The sequence below is a fragment of the Limulus polyphemus genome, unplaced genomic scaffold, assembly GCF_000517525.1.
Source record: "Limulus polyphemus unplaced genomic scaffold, Limulus_polyphemus-2.1.2 Scaffold1236, whole genome shotgun sequence".
NCBI classification, from domain to species: domain Eukaryota; kingdom Metazoa; phylum Arthropoda; class Merostomata; order Xiphosura; family Limulidae; genus Limulus; species Limulus polyphemus.
The window spans coordinates 84,356-104,733 of record NW_013666846.1 but is presented as its reverse complement, the minus strand read 5'-3'; the positions used below and the strand labels follow the sequence as shown (position 1 = coordinate 104,733).

Sequence of the window (20,378 nt, the reverse complement as noted above, 5' to 3'; positions counted from 1 at the left end):
TACAAGTTTAAAGCTACTTAGGATAAGTGAATGTAGTTTCATTCTAGAAAGAAAAAAGATGGGAATTTAGATTTATTTAGATTTTTATTTATTTTTTACAAGGTCAGTCAAACTGACCTACCTTGTATAGAGTTAGGGTAGAGAAAATAACATAGAATATAAAATTTACCTGAAAACAAGCATTTGTAATGTATTTAGCAGGTTTTAAAGATTTACACGAAGGAAATTTGAGATTTTTGAGATGAAGAAAAGTATTTTTAATCTTAACATGAAAATCACTTTGCACACAGACTATTCAAAACAAACACTCAATATATTCAAGGACAAATCTATTTTTAGTTTATAAAAAATACTTCACAGAAAATATGATTTTTTGTATGTGAAAGACTTATAATGTTTACTGAAAGACTGCCAAGTTACATGAAGATATACACACTATATTAAATGTTAGTGGTATCAAATCTATAAAGACTGAACAAGTATGAAGAGGTCACGTGGTGAGTCAAATGGACCGAGCCCATGTTGAGAGAGTTATTTATGTGGCATAGAGAATCTTGCTGGTAATAATGTTTTATTTTTCCCCAGTTACAAACCTGAAAATGTTTTTCTGGACACTGTCAAATTTTTATAATAATGATCATCCTTCAATTCAAAGCACAAGTCACACATCTGTATGATTACTCTCCTTATAAGCAAAACAGTTGTATTTTTTAATTATAATTTTTTCAAACCATAAAAATCATTTTTGAAGATAATTACATTTTTTGTGTGAAGTTTTTTAAATATGTAAAAAATTTCCTGATTTTAAAAACCTTTATTGTTTTTCATATTTACCACAATTTATTACCTAATTTGAAGTGAGGTTGTAGTCTAGTGAAATCTTATTTGCCTGTTATAAAATTCACATGCATAGACATGAACGTTGGTCAAAGAATTACCAAAGCCCTCCTCAATTTATATTTAATTTTTGGTTATAATTCTAATCAGTCAAATATCTTATTGCATGATGCTGCTTGTATTGCATCAGATGTAATTTTGGTTTTTTTATACTAAGCACTATATTTCTTAAATACTTTTCTTTGAAAAAAAAATTATATATTTTGAAAAATATTTTTTTAAATATTATGATACATTTTATATTTTGTTTCCTCAGCTCTATGATAAATGCAGAATTCATTGTTTAGTCATCCACATTATTAAAATTTTGATTTATTGTACTTTTTTTGTTTTTGTACTTAAAGGATATATGGGGCTCTAAATGAAGGTTTGGTTAATTTCATATAATCGTATATTTATGTGTTTTACAGCATCATTCTTATCGCTCCTTCCAAGGATTTACTTGTCTGATACAGCTGTCTACCAGAGAAAAAGACTATATAATTGATGCTATAGAGCTGCGGAGTGAACTTTTCCAGTTAAATGAAATTTTTACAGATCCTAAAATTGTCAAGGTGACTAAAATAGTGTCTAAATAGATTTTGTATATGGTGGTTATTATATTTTTAACATCAAAAGTTGTGATTGAAGTTGATAATTATTGTGGTTTTGTTTACTTAATTTATTACTTACATGTTTCATGTAGAATTTTGACAGAGGCTACTTTAATTGTGAATTATTACAGATCTTAAAATTGTCAAAGTGACTAAAATATTATCAGACTAGAATATGCACAATGTGGTTATTATTTCTTTTAACATGAGGTTTTTTGTTTGATGTTAATTATTGACTTTTATTATTGCTTCTTCACTACTTATCTGATGCATCTGTCCACTGGAGATGACTATATAATTGATGTTATAGAGTTGCAGAGTAATCTCAGATATTTTCTCAGCCTCTAAAAAAATATACTTGAAAATATTTGGAAAATGTAAAAAAATAAGTTACTAAATACCTGATTAATAAAACAAAATTTCTACTTAGTGCTAAGAAGTGAACTTTTTGTTTCCAAAAGAAGTCAAAACAGTTGTTCAGTTTTACACAATTTTCCAAAATAAATAACTATTATAAATTTAAATAATGTTTTCAAGTATACTTTTTCTTTTAGAAATTCAGTGCATATTTGAAAATATAGATGATTTCTAGGGATAACCTAAAGTAAATTGACAGGTTGATATTCTTCAGTTTCAAAATGTATAAAAGTTTCCCTCGCTGATTCACTTTCAGCACAAATCCTTGTTTAGTGCTAAGAGATGTATGTTGTACTTACTAAAGCTTGTATTTATTAACAAGTTGTTACTGTAATTTCTGTTTGTAGGTACTTCATGGTGCAGATATGGATATTTTGTGGTTACAACGTGACTTTGGGTTATATGTAGTTAATATGTTTGATACTGGACAAGCTGCTAGAGTGCTAAATATGGCTTGTTATTCATTAGCTTACTTGCTGAAACATTATTGCCACGTGGATGTTAACAAACAATTTCAGTTAGCAGACTGGAGAATCAGGTAAGTTAAGTTTTAGTTTGTAAAAATAAGCCTATCGTTTACATCACCCTTCATTACCCCTAACCATTATACTTTTATTCAGAGATATTCATTAAATAAATAAAATTATTAACTGTTTGATTCCTTGGTTTAGATATTTTTATCTAAACATTTAAAACAGTTTAAAACAAAGGAAAGCTGTCAAGAAGAAAATACAACAGAAAGACTGATGGAAGCCTGGTACTTGGAAAATTTATATCGTGACCGGAAAAGTCCTTAAATGTGTAAAAAAATTGGCAAAAAACTCTTTAAAAAGGTTTGAAATATAACAATGAGTAAATACTTTTTATTTGAACTTAAGAAGGGTATTATTCATTACTTGATAATTTCCTTCATTTCTGTCAAAAATAATGGTTGTATGATAAAAAAAGAATGATTGTATGATCATTACACAGGCCTCTCCCAGATGACATGATCCACTATGCTAGGGAAGATACACATTATTTACTCTATATTTATGACCAGATGAAAAGGGAACTGATTAGTAAGGGGAATGATCAGAAAAATCTACTAATATCAGTGTTTCAAAGAAGCAAAACTGTCTGTTTGAGGGTAAGTGGTTATTTGAGGTATATTTGTGGTTTTTATTATGATAGTACAGAATGTATTAAGTGTTGTTATATTGACCTCTGTAGAAAAAATGAAATAACTTTACTTTTTGAATTAGGAGTTATGAAAAATTAAACCTGTAAATAAGGAAATAAATTGCATGAAATAGTTGTTTAATCCTTTCCATATACATAGGGTCAGTCAGTGTGGTCATCCTTGCACCTCAAAGTAACCATCATAATTTCATTTAATATGTTTTGTGTATCTTCATGAATCTGGCAAGCTTTTAGTAAACATTACAAGTCTTTTGTACACAAAAAATAAAATTTTTTAATTAATTATTTTTACTGGAGATTTTGATACCAAGTTTATTTGTATACATTGAAAATAAAGCAATTTAATTAAATTTTGAATGCAATTTTATAAAATGTTGTGACATGCATAATCTTACCTACCTGTAGTGAGAAGATTAACTCTGTGCATGCTGGTGGATCAAAATGTGCACATCAGGACCATTGTACAGAACTACTTTCAAAATGTATTTAAGCAACTTTATCATCAGTTCTATCAATAAATTTGACCTCTCCCATATTGTCATGCATTTCAAGCAAATTATTAACTCACACCTATTCGCTTGATGGACATGTTTATAATCAATAGCAAAAGCATATTGTAGTATACAGAAATCCTTAGTTTGTTTAGCTTTGCTTGTTGAATATGATAACTTGATTTTGGTTGAGTAAAGTCATTGCTCTGAGGAGTAATGGAACTTTTTCTTAAGCTACTACAGCCTATTTAGAAAGCCAAATATATTGTAGTAGATATTGGACATTCTGTTGTAGTGCCTGATATATATTTTGTTCTTAAATGCATAATTTGAAAGCTACATTAATTATTTCTGTGGTCAACCAACACAGTGAAAATAAAATAGGTTTACTGAAGCATGGCATCTAAGTGCAAATGGCCTAAAAGCTGAAATAATGCTAAATGTCTTATTTTTTATGTATATTTTTTATTTGTTGTTATATATTTTTAACAAAAGTAACTAAAATTTAAAAATTAGAAAGTTGTTAGTTTAGGAAACAATACCTAAGTATAATTTAATTTGATGGGGAAGCTATGAAAGTCCTCATGGTTATAAGATGATTAAATATTTACCCTAAATGCTTCCTGAAACATCCTGTTGCGATTTATTGTTTTTCTGTTTTCATGCAGATAGGGTCTAAATTATGTTGATAAAACTATAAAATTAAAAGACAGAAGACATGAAAAGCTGTGGGGCTATTAGGATAAATAATTGTAATTGTCTGTTACAAACTACAATCCTCCTAGAAAAAAGGTATTATTGATTTTATTTCATATTTTTCAATTTTTCATTTCTGTGCATTGATGATTTGACTACATTTAGTGTTTGAATAGAGAAAATGGTAGATAAAATATATATAGAATTTACTCAAAAAATTTGATATTCATTTCGAAGGTTGTAGAGGTTAAGCAAATGAAATATGAAAACTATAAGATGAAAATAATTATTTTATTCTTAGCATGAAAAATCAACTTTGACTCAAACTGACTTAGTAAATGCTTTGTTAATTCACAGACAAATCTTTAGTAAAAATATCTTATTAACCCGCTCACAAGGTATAGGTATTAGTGCGCAGGTCAAGATATTTTATGGAGGTATATTCAAAATGTATTTAAACTTCTTTATGGTTATTGTATATGAATAAAATTGGCATCAAAATTCAGTTAGTATATCAAATTTTAATATTATACAAGTCTTTAATTTTTTACTTTATAAATAAATATTTGAGGGTTTTTGTGATCTGTCTAAGTACGAACATTGTGATTTCATCTCTAGGTCTTCATTATTCTTTAATTTATTCACTACATCTCTGAGAAGTATGGAATTTAACATAAATTACTCATTATAATATAGGTATTACTAAGGCAAAAAATAATTCTTATAGCCTTCAAACTTACTTGTCTATAGAGCCATAAATTAGAAAATGAGACACACTTGCCAAGCCCACCTGTCATATCCTCTTTGTCACAAATTACCAACATTTCTCTCTGATATTTTATTCTGTACCATTTATAACCAATAGAAAGGTCATTAGTCCTCTCTGGCTTTTTATATTATATTATTTATAACCATTAGAAAGCCAAAGTTTTAATCTATCAAATGACATATTACATTGTTTTCTGTGCAGAGAATTGTCTGTTTTAGCTTCTGTTTGAAACTTTTTCTCATAGTAGAAGCTTAACTTGAGCATTGAGAAGCTTTGCTAAATTTTTAAAAGCTTTTAAGAACATTGTTTTGTTTGTGTGTGTATTAGGATTCCGTATTCGTAGGTGCATTATTTAATTATATAGGAAAGTAGGCTTAAGTTTCATTGACAGTTGACAGCAAACAAACAAGAGGACCCAGATAATTACTATATTTCTTGTTTTTCATGTTTATTATTTATTTGTTATTATAAAAGTAACTAATATGTAAAAATTAAAAACTGATTAGCTAAAATAATGAAAATAATAGCAATAAAAAGTCTTCACGAGGTATGCATGTAAGTAGCTTGTGCATTATGTAATTCAATATGGTAATGTGATCTGCATGTTTGCCAAGTGATTTAAAATTTGTGTGGCAGGATTATTAGTTAAACATGGTTCAAAGGGTTGTAAAACAATAAAATTAAGTGCAAACAATTATATATACAAGCTTTAAGCTATTTAGGTAAACAATTGTGGTTTCATGTTACAGTTTGCAGTTGTTCTAGAAAGAAAAAAGTGTAATTTAGATTTATTTAATTTTTTTATGGTGATTATGAAGTTAGTGAAATTGATCGATTGAGTAGAGTTAACTCTTTCATTAAGGGCTGGGTGGTATGCACCCAGCTCATAAACACGGAAGTATCCATGAGAGTAATTATACTCTGATTTTTTGATAATGTATGCATACCTTTTCAAAATTTTGCAGGTTATTGGTAAACATTACAAGGTTTTCGCAAACAAAATATCAGGTTTTTAAGTTAAGTATTATGATTTTTTAATTAAAGATTTTGTCATAAATTTTTTTCTTTCAGAATGTTGACATCTAACATGCAAAGTAATTTTGATTTTAAGATTAAAAATACTTTTATGCATTAGAACATTTTCAAATGCAAAATCTTTATAACCTCCAGATAATTATCAAATTTTTGTTAGAAAAAAACTTTATATTTTATCTGTTATTTTCACTGCTGTATCTCCGTAGGAGTTGGTACAATTTGACTGACTTCCTAACCTCAATAACAAATTAGGAAATAAATATAAATTATGCTTCTTTCGTTCTAGAATGACTACAAAATATAACATGAAAACAAAAATGTTAAATCTAAATAGCTTAAATTTCATAACATCATACATTTATATATATTTATTATTTTTATTATATTGACCCTTCAGCCATGCCTGGCTAACATTATTGAAGTTGCATTGACATGGTGCATTAGCACTCACGTTACCATATCCAAGAGTATAAAACTGGCCTTTACCAAGTGACTTGTCTTGGCAGTGTTTATTGGACTATTATTTTGTAAAATAGTCACATTTCAGTTATAATGCATTATATATGTATATATGTTATTACTATTTACAAATAAGTACTTAGTTATTTTTCTTAAAACACAGAACAATAATTATATCTTCTAGTTACAACCTTTGTCTCATTTGCTGGGTGCTGTAGATTGGTTATCAAATTTTGCACTTGGAGGATGTGAAATGAAATAATTTTTTTTAGGTTTTACATATACAGTTGAAATAGCCAAAAAATCATAAAGTACTGAATCGATACCATAGAATTCCACCATAATTTATCAAGCTTAGTAACTAAGCTGTATTTGGGTCTAAAAAAATATTAAATTTTGAGCAGAATAAAGACTTAACATCTTGAAATCTTGGATCGAAAGAGTGAGTTGACATCATAATACTTTGATATGACTGAGAAAGCCAGTAGGGAAACATTCTGAGTTTTTGATTGGTTATTCACATGTCAGAGACAAAAGTAATTATACATAAGGGAGTGTTTCCAAAAATGGAAAGAGGTGGGTGGGGTCACTGTGTGTGTGTTTCAGTACATGAGCTGTATCTCAGCAAATAGAAAAGATAGGAGGTTCTTATTTTATATTCCAGTTTGTCAATATAGGTAATTTGAGTTCCTAATTTGGACATCACAAACATCTAATTTGAACCAATGCTGCATTCAACATACCACGTGACACACAAAAATCAATATTGAGGCTTTCTTTTTTAATATTTACTTTTAAATTAAGAAATTAACTAAAGGATCATACTAAAATTTGAATTATAATTTACAATTTGATACGAAACTTATTGACATTCATAAAATAGTAGTTCAATAAAATTTTGAATGTGAGTTTATAAACGTGATGACATGGCTTTTATACCATGACCATAGGAAGACCCTTAGAGATAGGGTAAAAGTAGAAAAAATAGCATATAAAGTATAAGGCTTTACTGAAAAAACATTTAACATTTATTTAAAAGATTTTAGACATTATGCAAGTGAAATGTCACAAATTTCAGTTAAAGAAAAGTGTTTTTAATCTTAATAGGAAAATCACTTTCCGTTTCTAACAGTCAACACTCAGGCTTTTTTATATTTGTGGACAAATGTTTAGTGAAAAATACTTATTAAAAAATCTTACTTTTTGTGTACAAAAGACTTGTAAACTTATAATTTTTACTTAAACCTACCAAATTTGTGAAGATGTATTGTGTACTTTCAGAGTTATAGTATATATACCTTCATGGTGGTTACGAGGTCATATAAAATACACGAGGCTATTGTGAGAGGATTAAACATTCTGATATGGTTTTACAAAGCTATCTTGATCTTTTTTTGTGTCCTCTAAGCATTGCTAAAAATTTTTCACGATCAGCACACCAGTCTACGTACCAAATCAATTTTGCACCATTTCTAAGCATATATATATCATGTGACTACTCTCCATCAATAGTATTGTGCTGCATATATTGGCACAGCTAGCTCCCTCTTCTATTCATGCTCAATCTTTACTTTATTGATTGGTGCTGCATTGTTTAGATGTGTGTTTTTTGCATGTGGCTACTGTTTATGAAAGTGCTTCTTTACCATTTCAGTTTTTTTTTTTTACAGTTTTATTGTATTTTGTTTGCATTTGTTTCTTGTTATCGACTAAGAGATCTTAGTTTGAATTTGAGATCAATGTATCGACTACGAAAATTCCACTTGCAGTTGAAAACACTACTGGTATGACTTCCAAGGATTTAAGTTAGACTTTATTTTCATAGGAAGTACATGCCTTAATTCACAGGAAGCTAGATTAATGTGTTCGACCTGCAGTTACTTCTTCTTTTCAATGTGAGAATTTTGACTCTCTTTTTCTGGCAACTTTTTATTTTGGTCTGTCACTCTACACCTCTTCAGGATTTTCACCTTCCACCTGTTGCAGTGTCTCACCACATCATTCATTTTGGTGGAGGATTGTTCTTCACCTCCTTTCTTCCTATTGTTTCTGGTTCTCCCATGGAACCTGTGGTAAGGTTTTCGAAATGTACACTTCACACTTGGTTGATATACCATTTCTGTGGCTTTGTCCTTATTTACACAGGGAGAATTAAATATTTCATGTCATCAGTTATCTTTGGTAAGTTAGATATTTGTGTCCTTTGTCATCTAAGTTACTTTAGATGAATTTTAAGGTAGAAATTGTTTATTTCTTTGTTTTGTAAGATAAGTTTAATCAATTTGCACGTTCATTAATATTACATAATTTGTAGACTTGGCAAATTTCACAGGTTCGTTAGTTTGTTATTAATAAGTCTTTATCTACGTATGTTTAGATAGTGATGCTTGTTTAGAAATGTACATAACTTGTACTATTAAATATGTATTGTGAAATTCCTGCCTATTCACTAAAATTCTCGAGTGTAAGAATCAACAATATATGTGTGTACATAAACACTGGTGTATTGTTTATATTGTTCCATAAGCTGATGTTTCGAGAAACTCTCCTCACACCTATAAATATAACCAATGTGCCACGTCAAAAGACAGTATATATTATATAAACTTCAGTATCAGTAACTGTGATTGTTATAACACTTATTAAACGAGAACTTCAGATATTTGACCAGGAACATTTATAGATTTAGAATATTACAAGACATTTAACTTCAGCAGATTCACATTTTGACATTAATATTTTTACGAAAACATTATATAACTTCAGCAGTGGATAGCTTGATGTGCGAAACAGTGAAGAACGGAGAACACAGAGCTAACTAGTTCTGTATCAAGTGAATTGTATCTACATCAACTCAAAATTAAATCGCTCATCATATGAACCCTTGATAAGATATCAAGAAAGTTCCAGACCAGATAGTGGACTAAATATTATTTGTAAGTTTATAAAACATTTATACATAGATCATTTTTAATAACCATTATTGTAAATTGTGTTATTGTTTCTATATTAAAATATATTTGTATTAAAAAAATGTATATCAATCTTGTTGGCAAGTGTCATAAGTTGGATGCATATCAACATTTATTAAATTTCTAAATCTAAATTATCATTTAACTCAGTTTCAGGCTATTTGAAATTATAGTAGGTTACATAATAAATTATAATATGTAACAGTTTGTACATTACATATCATTAATACTAGTAATATATAATTCATTTTCTATCTGAATAATTTTTTTTTCGTCATTGTTAATATGTGCCTTATCATCCTAATTTTCATCAGTATAGGACTTTAATTTTTTTTTGCTTACTTCCATTGCTGATATGTTCATTTTTTTTTCCCATTCGTAGGACAGAGCTTATTCTTTGGCTCCTTTTCCTACAATCGTGATACTAGAAATCTTATTTTTTCCTCATCATCTATAATTCATAGTTCTTCCCCACAGGGCCCAGCATGGCCAGGTGGTTAGGGTGCTCATCTTGCAATCTTTGGGTTGTAGATTCGAATCCCCATCACACCAAACATGCTTGCCCTTTCAGCCATGGGAGCATTATAATGTGATGGTCAATCCCACTATTCATTGGTAAAAGAGTAGCCCAAAAGTTGGCGGTCAGCGGTGATGACTAGCTGCCTTCCCTCTAGTCTTTCACTGTTAAATTAGGAATGGCTAGTGCAGATAGCCCTTGTGAAACTCTGCACGAAATTCATAACAAACCAAACCAATCTTCCCTACAGTGCTTACATTTATTCATTGCTCTAAATTGAGTGTTCCAGTTCAGGGCCCTAACCATTGGACCAATCTTGGCTCTTTAAGTGTTTAACATCTTCACTCTCTGAGTCTTTGCATTCTTCTTTCTATTGATGAATGACCCCTTCTTCCCACCCATCTGTTACTATAAGAAGCAGCAGAGGTGGGATTCCTGATGGCAGTGGGGAAGTCCATTCTTCCCCCACTCATTATCCCATTCAGTTGGAGGGACTCCTTCATTCCAACCTCAGTCAGATCCAGCTTTCTCCTCTTTGGGTTTGGAGCAAGTGATTAACAAGTTCCTCATCTCACATTTCTTACAGCTTGAGACTTTCTATCTCTTTGGGAATGTGGGCTTCCTTGGAAGCTCTCATTCCCATGGGTCAAGCTCATATGCTTTCCCTTCGGCAGACACTCCTAGTTCAGTGGAACTTCTTGGATCCCCTGGAACTTCTTGGATCCCCTGGACCAATCTTTGACCCATCCCTCACCAATCAGAGCCAACCTGACTTGGTTGTTAGATGGAAACCAGACTATGGCAGGGGTGCTGCATACTCCACCTCGTCCATATTTACATATGTCCACGGAACCATCTTTAAAGAGTTGGAGTGTTTACCTCAGTTTCTGGAAGATTTCCACTTTCTAGTCAATCAAGGAGTCTTTTCTCCATATTGCCATTCTTGAGCCTTTGGCAGTTCATTGAGCTTTGTTCCACTTCCTTCCTCTCCTGCAGAGGAGAGTGGTTATGATACATTTTGAGACTTTCCCGGCTCCCTGAATCTGGTTGTGTATCAGTTATCTCCTCCCAACAAGGTTCTCCTTACTGAGTGGTCCCTTGATCCACAGGTCTTTAGATGGATGTGTCCACAACTAGAGACACCTCATATATTCCTTCACCACCCACTGGAATACCAAACTTCCTTTCCTTTGGTCTCTCTTTCCACACCAACTATGGTTGCATTCTGTAAAAATTGACTCCTTTTCAGTTTTATCCCTATTCCAAACCACTTCATATCTCATCCCACTGGTGGCGTCATATTGGCTGGCATAACCACCATTAGCCCTGTCTTGGTCCCTATTCTGTCAATCTTGGTTGGACATTGTTTATCCACGCATCACCACACATGGCTTTTGTCAGGTCTATTGTCTTCAGGGACTACCTTCACGTGTTGCATCTTTCCTTTCCTGATCCATTAGACCTTTTTCCATGTCCATTTACTACAGGCAATGGTATACCTTCTGTCTTTGGTTTCTTCGACATGATTTCTATCCTTCCCATCCTTCTATTTCTCAGCTTTCTCAATTCTTCACCAGGTTGTTTGACAAAAGGTTGTCCACTTCAACTGTGTCTAGCTGTCGGTCAGCCTTGGTGAACACTTTCCATTTCTCCATATTTCATCTGTTTTTGTCTTCCCATGTCATTTTCCTCCTTCTCCACTCCTTTTGAATCATGCATCCTCCACGTTCCTTTGATTTGCCTGATTGGGATCTCAGTGGGGTCCTTTATGCCTTTCCCATCCTCCCGTTGAACCTTTTTCTTCATGTTCCACCTACCATCTCTCCCTCAATACCTGTTTCCTTCTTGTACTTGCTTGTGGACATCTAGATCAGGTATTTATGCCTTATTGTTACCTGTTTCCTTTACCATTCCTCTTATGTCATCCTTTTTCCCAACCAGTCCTTCTTCCCTCAGACCTATGCTGCACATGATGGATGTTTGGCTTTCACATCCATTTCCTTCCCTTCCTTTTTCCACCAGTACTCCCATTCTGATCCTCATCGGCTTCTTTGTCTAATTCGCTCCTTACAGCAATATGTGATTTGTCTTGCTTCCTTCAGGCATCATGTTCCTGACTTTTTTATTCTCTGAAAACATTTCCATTTTCCCTGTTATGCAAACTGGTTTGGTTTATCAATTCATTAGGCAGGCATTTTCAGACTTATCAGTGGAAGATCTCCATCTCCAGAGCATTTCTTTTCAAATTCTTCATATCACCATTTCCTTGGCTGCTCAACTTTGCAGTCCTTTGGAGGAGATCGTTCAGGCTGGAATGTGGACTACTCCAAATACCTTCATCTGATTATCTACACGATCTTGCTATATCTTCCTCTAGTGGATATAGTCTCAGTCCCGAGGCAATTCTACACACATTCATTTGCCTCTGACTGGGATAAGTCTTATCACTTCCTTTCGTTTATGTTTTCATTTTCAGCAACCCTAGTTTTCATCACTGATAATGGGATCCCACTCTGTGGTGGGTGTTGCCTGGTGAGGTATTTTTTGTCTCAGACCCATACTATTTACTGATTGCACTATAATGCTCAATGTAGTGATGGTGTGTTTCCACAAGACCAGTGGTGGCATACCTAATAGTATGTATATAAATATATATGCTAGATATCAATAATTTTTTATCTCTGGTGGACCATCACTCATGGACTTCATGAGTAAAGCAGAAGGGGATTTCTGCCCATCCCTGGTGACCCTTTGATTGAATAAATTAGGATCGGTCTGCTTTTCAAAATAGAGAATTGTGGACACCCATTGCACTTTTCCTGGTGTCACATTCCTCTGGACTCCCCAATGTGTTTACTTCCTCCCCTTTTTTCTTTAAGTGGAGTACTCCTCATAATGCTGGATTTCGGATGACTGCCCTGTTCCTATGTTGTTTGCAGAAGAGGCCTCTCTTCTTGTTAATTCTGGTTGCAGGAGGTTCTTTCCCTGCAGCTACAGTTGAGTTTGGGAGACTTTGTCAACCTTGTAATGCTAGCTGTGGGAAGTACATAAACTGTTCCTAAGTTTGAACGAATATTCCATATCCTTCTCACAATTTTGAATGTAGGATGTCTCTTCCCTGCATTTAGGATTGAATGATTTATGATTTCTTCTCGTAATACCAGTTACAGCTATTACCCTGTTCTTATGGTTGAGTTGAGGTAATGCCAGGACCCTGTAATGCTGTATTTGGCTTATTGTACTTCTTGCTCCTACCGTTGTTTTGAGAGTTGTCCAGTTTTGGCTGAAAGCTAACTTCCTCTTTGTAAGTCTGGTTGTTTGACTTGTGACACACTGTTTACGTATGGTTGGGGTTGATGTGTATACATCACATGGCCCACATGCTCTAGCCACTATGTTTATGTTGTCATATTTTAAATTATGTTACAGTATATTTTTTTTCATCCTCCACCTCTTAATGCCGAGGGCAAGTGGGACCTCGTCTGTCAAGTTGAGGTTGTGAATGTACATAGCTAACTCTGTTTATATTTTACTATGGATTGCACCTCTCAGAACAAACTGCACTTACACACAACTTTTTTTCCACCCCGATCTGAATAATTTCCTATTTCAAGAGCAAAGAGCATATCTGTTCCAGAAGTAATGCTGTACTCCACAAGTGTACTTCATTTTCATCTCAGAGCACACCCGTTCACTCTGGGCAGTCACTTTCTGCTTGGTTTCAATCTTCTATGCTTCGGCCCCTTCATCTTTGCAGTGTAGGATTCTAGCTTTGTGTGAAAAGAGGTAAGACTGTATTGGAAGTTAACATTTTTCTTACACTGAAAATCTATTTCTGATAGGTACTTAACTTGCTCACACACTTCCTACCCTTTCTCCTCCACTGCCAGTGTTCTTCTTTTGGAGCCTGCCAATTCTTGAAAGTGAAGATTGAGCAGGAATAGCTATGCCAATATAGGTACACAGTACTACTGGTTGAGGGTAGTCACATGATATCTACATGTTCAGAAATGGTGAAAAACTAATGTGGTACATAGACTGGTGTGATGATCAGGAAATTTTTTTTAGCAACACTTAGAAAAGAAAAATGTTAACTTAGTTACATTTTTTTTAGTACAACAGACTTGTGAAATTTACTAAAAGTTTGACAAATTTCATGAAGATACATTTAATACATTCAGAGTTATAGTATGTGTAGTTTCACAGTAACATAGTAGTTACAAGGTCAGTCATATTGACTGAGAGCCTGTACGGATAGAATTTAAGAGTATTTTTGGCCTGAAATTATAAAAAATAAATAAAAATGTAATTGTAAGAAATAAATCGGTTATGAATATATTTTTAGTTTATTTTTTTTACAATTTTTCATATGACCAATTAAAAAAAGTAAATACCAGAGCTGTAAGGTAAATATTTTCTGTTTATAATAGTATTTTGAAGATGCCAATGATAACTGAAGCTCTAAATAAGCCTTAAGCATTGTAGAAGGCCATCACTATCTTCAACGATAGACATAAATATAGCGACATACTAATTTTGTATTTTGAAAAACAATAACAAAAAAAAAAGAAACTTATACCACAAACAAATGGAAAATGATAATGTTGACAAAATTTTAGGCCAGGGCACCCTTACCGTGATGAAGGGTCTCCTCATCTGAAATATGAACATCTGTTTGTCATTTACCATTTGTTTGTAATACAAGTTTTCAAAAACATACTTACCTCCTCTCAGGGTTTGCAGTCAGTACCAGTACTGGTTTATAGTATATCTTGTGTTGAGAATAATATGTGTTATCACATGTCCCATCATTGGACTTTTGAACAAATGCCTCTTCCCGTATTTCAGCTTTGCTTTTCACAGAATTATAAATGTTTGATATGGTAGTTTTGAGTTTATACTTCAATCGATAAGCAAATTTCAGCATGAAAATCAGCAATAGCATGTAATATAGGAAACTGGTGACTCCCACACTCTGGAAGAAAGCATGAATATGCCTACGTGACTGATTGCACATTAGGTAGGTGCATGCATGATTAACCCTTAGTGTGCAAGCAGGTCAAACTGCACATGTCACAATGTTTTAGGGAGTTACATTCAAAATTTAATTGAATTACTTAATTATCATGGCATATGTACGAACCTGACATCAAACCATAGATAATAAATCAAATTTTAATAGTATACAAGTATTAAGTTCTTAATTATATAAGGAATTATTTAAAAACAACCTCAAATTCTCCTAGTGTGAGAATTTGGATATTTCTTCTTGAGCCATCTCCTCTTTTAGATTTTTTTTGTCCACTCCCTAGAAAACTACCAAATGTAATGTAAAATATTCTCTATAATTTCATCATCGATATTCTGAAGCTATATTTTTATATTCTTCAATCTTATGGGACTAAAGAGCAATCAATGAAAATTCATAAACCATTTTTCATGCTTACCTTTGACATGCTCTAATTTACAATTTGCTAATAGATGTTTTTGAGGCTGACTCCCATTAAATTTATAACCAATAGAAAGCCTAGATTTCAACTGATTCATTGCCATGGTCATCATACCACGTGGGCTTACAGATAATTGACAATTTGGTTTGATGTGAAAAAGAATTTTCCCACGAGAATACACTGGGAAGAATAGTTGAATTTTTAACTGCTCAAGTCATATGATTAGAGATGCTTGAGCATCAGTACTGACAACTTGGTACTGTCGGTACTATTGCAAACCCTGCCTACTCTCACACTTATAGCTATTACTCAACTGCCACGGTTTCTTCGTTTGCCCATCTAAGCATTAGTCTGATTTTTCTTGCTTGCTCTAGAGGTTTATACCCCATTCAATTGCTCTTGGAAATATTTATCTCCTGACACTTTTCACCTGCATCAGTGTGCCCTATATTCTGGTACTATACTTAAGCACCTCATTCAGATAGTGTTATTACTTTTTCTCGACAAAGAGTCACTAATAGGTTTCCTAGTGTTACGATCATTCAGAAATACTTTGAACATTATCCATATTGTCTAGTTGATTTTTGTAATAATAACAATTTAAAAAAACAATTTTTTAATCGGATTGGCTTTTTGGTTTACAGTATGAATTCTCAGATTATTATTTCATGTCACTAAGATCCAACATTTTTTTCCCATTTCACTTCTCTTTCTTGGAAGACTTTCAGGATCACCAAATTCATTGATGATGAGCTGGATCTATTGTTAACATGCAAATTAGTTCAGTTGTCGACTTCTACATTCACCCCTGTTGTCGTTGAGTCTCAAATTTCATTGGCTCCTACAGGGGGTCATAGTTCCACCCCTATTTGTGGGTCCTGACCTCCAACAATAGTCCCTCAGTAAATTGGTACCCAGAATAGATTCTGTCTATATCCAAGGGTTCTGCTGCTCGGTCAGATCACCACCTTTGACGTCCTTGATTATTGTATTCCTTCATGGTGTGTAGGGGCTCGGCACCAAGAATTTCTGGATGTGCAGTAACATTAACCATGGATCCAAAAGCACTACAGGTCCTTGAGTCAAGATTAGTCATTCAGTTCACATCTTCCCCACTATTATCCACCCACCTGTTGTGCTTCCATTTCCTGCAGATCCTCAGGATTTGGAACTTAGTTGTAGGGCTGTAAGAGTTTGGTTGGTCTGGGGGTAATGAGAGAGTCATGCTAGTTTATACAAGGTTTTATTCCCATCGGTTGTTGGGCCTCAGAATACAGGAGATTGGTGTTAAGTCATCAATCTTTCTCATCTGTATCAATGCCTAGACTCCCCAGTTTCCAAAAGTTACTCATCACTCAATCAGAGTTCACATTTTTTACTGGATTTGTGGATGTCATTTGTTGTAGTCAGCTCCTATCTGCACATTGCCACAGTGGTGGCATACCACCACTATTGACATTTTTTTGTGGACAAGGTTTAGGTACTGAAGTTCTGGGTTTTTAACTTTCAGACTCGCATCTGCTTCACATGGGTTATGCCGTATTGTACAAGTTTTTCTTGTCACCTCCATCCATTGCACTGTGCACACACCATTCCATAAATGACTGGTTACTGCTGGCAACATCTCGTCAATTGTTAGAACATCATATACTGATTCTACTTTCAGAAACAACCAAGGCAGGCTTCATTTTTAGGGCTGAGACATCTATTCTTTCTCCAATTCAATATGTCATCAGTCTGGGTGTATTTTATTTTTCATCTCGTCAGGCTCAGCTCGACCCTAAGGAATAGAAAGCCTGACTCTTATCTCTCCTTCTCTCACTATGGATGGTTCTTTCTCTTCTAGGAATATGGGCATCACTCAAATCCCTCATGCCTTTGGGATGAGAGCACAAGAGATACTTTTAATGGTCTTATGCGATCATAAATATCAATTTACTGAATTCCCCAGTTTCCTTATTTGGAATAATTCTTTGATCTCGAGGGGTTGTTAAGTCAGGACACTACTAAGATATGGTAAGTTCCATCTCTTCACAGTTGCCTTGCTTCAGGGATGGGGTGCACATACCAACAGTCAAGAATTCCAGGCTCTATGCATGGACAAAGAAGCTTCCATACACAATGTTTTAGTCCTTCTTGCTCTTTGAAAGGCAATGCCTCATGGTCTGAACTTATTAAGGGGATAATTGTCAGGCTTTATACTCTGACAATTCCATGGTGGTGTCTTGTGTTTTTCATTGATGAGGCACTTGGTTTAGGGATCTTTGTTTTTGAATCTTCAACCTCTTTTCTTGGAACCATTCCTGTCATATCACCCTACTAGCTTGCCATGTTCCATCGGTGATATCTGCAACAGCAGGTCAATTTTCTCAATCCAAACAGATTCTCCAGACAGATGCTGCATCACAAGGTTCTTTTGAATTGGCTCTCATTTTGCAGCTCTGATTGGTGGGTTGGCCTCTCATTGGATCACCCAACTACTGGCAATTTGGTCTCCAGTACATCACCTTCGGACTTTGGCAATGGATGCATTTCATCAGTACAAGACGAGATTACAACTCTAGGCCTTCCCTCCTATTCATATGTTACCCATGGTACTAACTATTATTCGTTCCAGCCCATTGTCGGGTTCTGTGGATAGCACCAGATTGGCAGCTACACTCTGGTTTCTGCTTCTGTGGTATCTTCCAGAGTATTTACCTCATCCACTTCTTCTTAGGCTCTGTGGAAGCAGCCATGATTTGGCATGGTACATCCGGCTATCCAGTAGCTCAAGCTTGAGACATAAGAGGTTATGCAGTCTTTTAGATGGCATCAGGGTTTAATTTCTAAGGTTGCCATGTATCTGTTTCAGTTTTTGCTTTGTCTGGAAATGAACGTTTATCAACAGAAATGACACGCATATCAGCAATGGTGTATTGAGAAGAGGTTGAACCCACTTCGATCAGAAGTGCCAACCATATCTTGTTTTTTTACCTGGCTCTTTGGCAGGGGTTTTTGCATCTTCCACAATTGCTCTGTTTAAGGTGACCTTATTGACTACCGTTCAATTTTTGGAACTAAATATTCCTTGAATCCTCAGTACTTTCTGGATTCCTCGAGTCACTTTGGGACATTGGTCCCAAACTATTATTCCAGTTATCTAACAACTAAGGTTACATTACATGCTTTTTCTCAACATCTGTTTTGACCTGTTTCTTATATGCCATGTATCTCCTTCACTTGAAGGTTTATTTTTTGTGGCTGCTGATATAAAGACATCGCCGGTCGGAGTGATTTGCACTGTTTATCCACAGACTGGTTCTTCAGACAGGAAAGGGGCTAAATCCTTTTCACTGATTCATCTGATCATTATTTCTCACTTCTATGTCTGTTCAGATTTTGATTGTGGTCATATTCAGTGAGGGTTTTGGAGGTTTTGTTGTCTGCACTGCTGTCTTTAGAGATGCTAGATTATGACTTTTTATTCTGGACTCTCTTTGAAGGTGAGGAATTTTTTGTGAGTCACGTCTAATCAGATTTGTCACATTTCTACGCCCTTAGCAGCCCTGTTGAATTGCCTGCTGGAGGATATTGGGCAGACTGGTATGTGGACCTCCCCCAATACTTTTATCTCACATTATTTGCATGATCTAGCAGTATCTTCATCTATGGGTTTTTACCTATGCCCTTTAGCTATCTTAACCATTTCTGCTAGATTATATAGAGGAGTTAGTATTTTCATTGCTACCTTTCAGGGTTCTTTACCTTGTTTTCACAGGATCTTACTCTGTGACTAGTGTTACCCAAGTAGGTGTGCTTTTATCAAACCAATTCTGCACTAGCAACCACTAATTCAATATACTGTATACAGGTTGCAACAGGCTCTGTAGAAACGAGGTGTTTATACGACCACCTAGATGCTAACTTGGTGGTATTACTCTACTATGCTGGACCACCACTCATGGACTATCATGAGTAAAGCATAAGATGATCCTGCCCATGCCTGCCAATCATTGGATTGAATAAATCAGGTTCGATTTGCTTTTAAAGATTTAGGGAACTTGGTTCGCTTATTGCACTGTTTCCAGAGCACTGTTTCTCAGGACTCCCCAATGAGCATTACCCTACAGATTCTGTTAGTGGAACTAGGGAGTCCTTACCACACCTGGTTTCAAGTAACTTAGGTGGTGGACAGAGGCTTTTCCTCCAGAGTGTTAGAGTGAATTCCTCCACTCATGGAGATGAGGATGAAGTTGGGAGTCCTCCTATCCATGTCTCTGGATTTTTTTTCTCAGATGTGGGTAGGAGTGGCACTAGCCTACAAGGGAGTCTACTCGTAATACCAGTTCAGATTTGATGCTAGGCTATTCGGCTGGGTTTAACGAAGCCCGTCTTTTTGATCAATATTGGTTCAGTACATTGTTCATGGAAGAGGTTTCACTGTCTTCTTATAATTCTGAATGCAGAGTGGTCCTATCCTAGGCCCTTGGTTTAGCACAGTCATTCCACATCCTCCCCATAATTCCAGGGGCAAGTGGAATTTACCTTGCACACACAGAGGAGTGTTCATAATTCCAGACCAGATGAGTTCTGTTTCCTCTGGTTGAGTAAAGCATACATGATTCCATCATTCCAGGCCTGGGATGTTGTCTTTTGGAATTTTTCAGTTTGAGGAGAAGAATTGTCCTCTTCAGTGTTGCTTACTTCTTCATCATATTCTGGTGCTCAAAATGCATCACTCTATGGTTACAGGTTGGGATCCATTCATAAGTGTGTGTGTATATATATATATATATATATATATATATATATATATATATAGTACCACTACACGCCACCACGACCACAGAGTAGTAGTAAGTAGACTACTACGTTACGTTACCTTTACCTTACCTACCGTAGGTAGTACGTACGTAAC

At 34.3% G+C, this 20,378-nt stretch overlaps 1 protein-coding gene across 1 annotated transcript in view; it reads left to right on the top strand.

The window, feature by feature from the left end:
• Positions 1-20,378, top strand: part of LOC106462739 (exosome component 10-like) — a 166,037-nt gene that overhangs the window by 81,742 nt on the left and 63,917 nt on the right. The window contains 3 exon segments of the mRNA XM_013922687.2: positions 1,308-1,451; positions 2,255-2,445; positions 2,880-3,036. Coding sequence (XP_013778141.1) covers positions 1,308-1,451; positions 2,255-2,445; positions 2,880-3,036 — 492 coding nt within the window.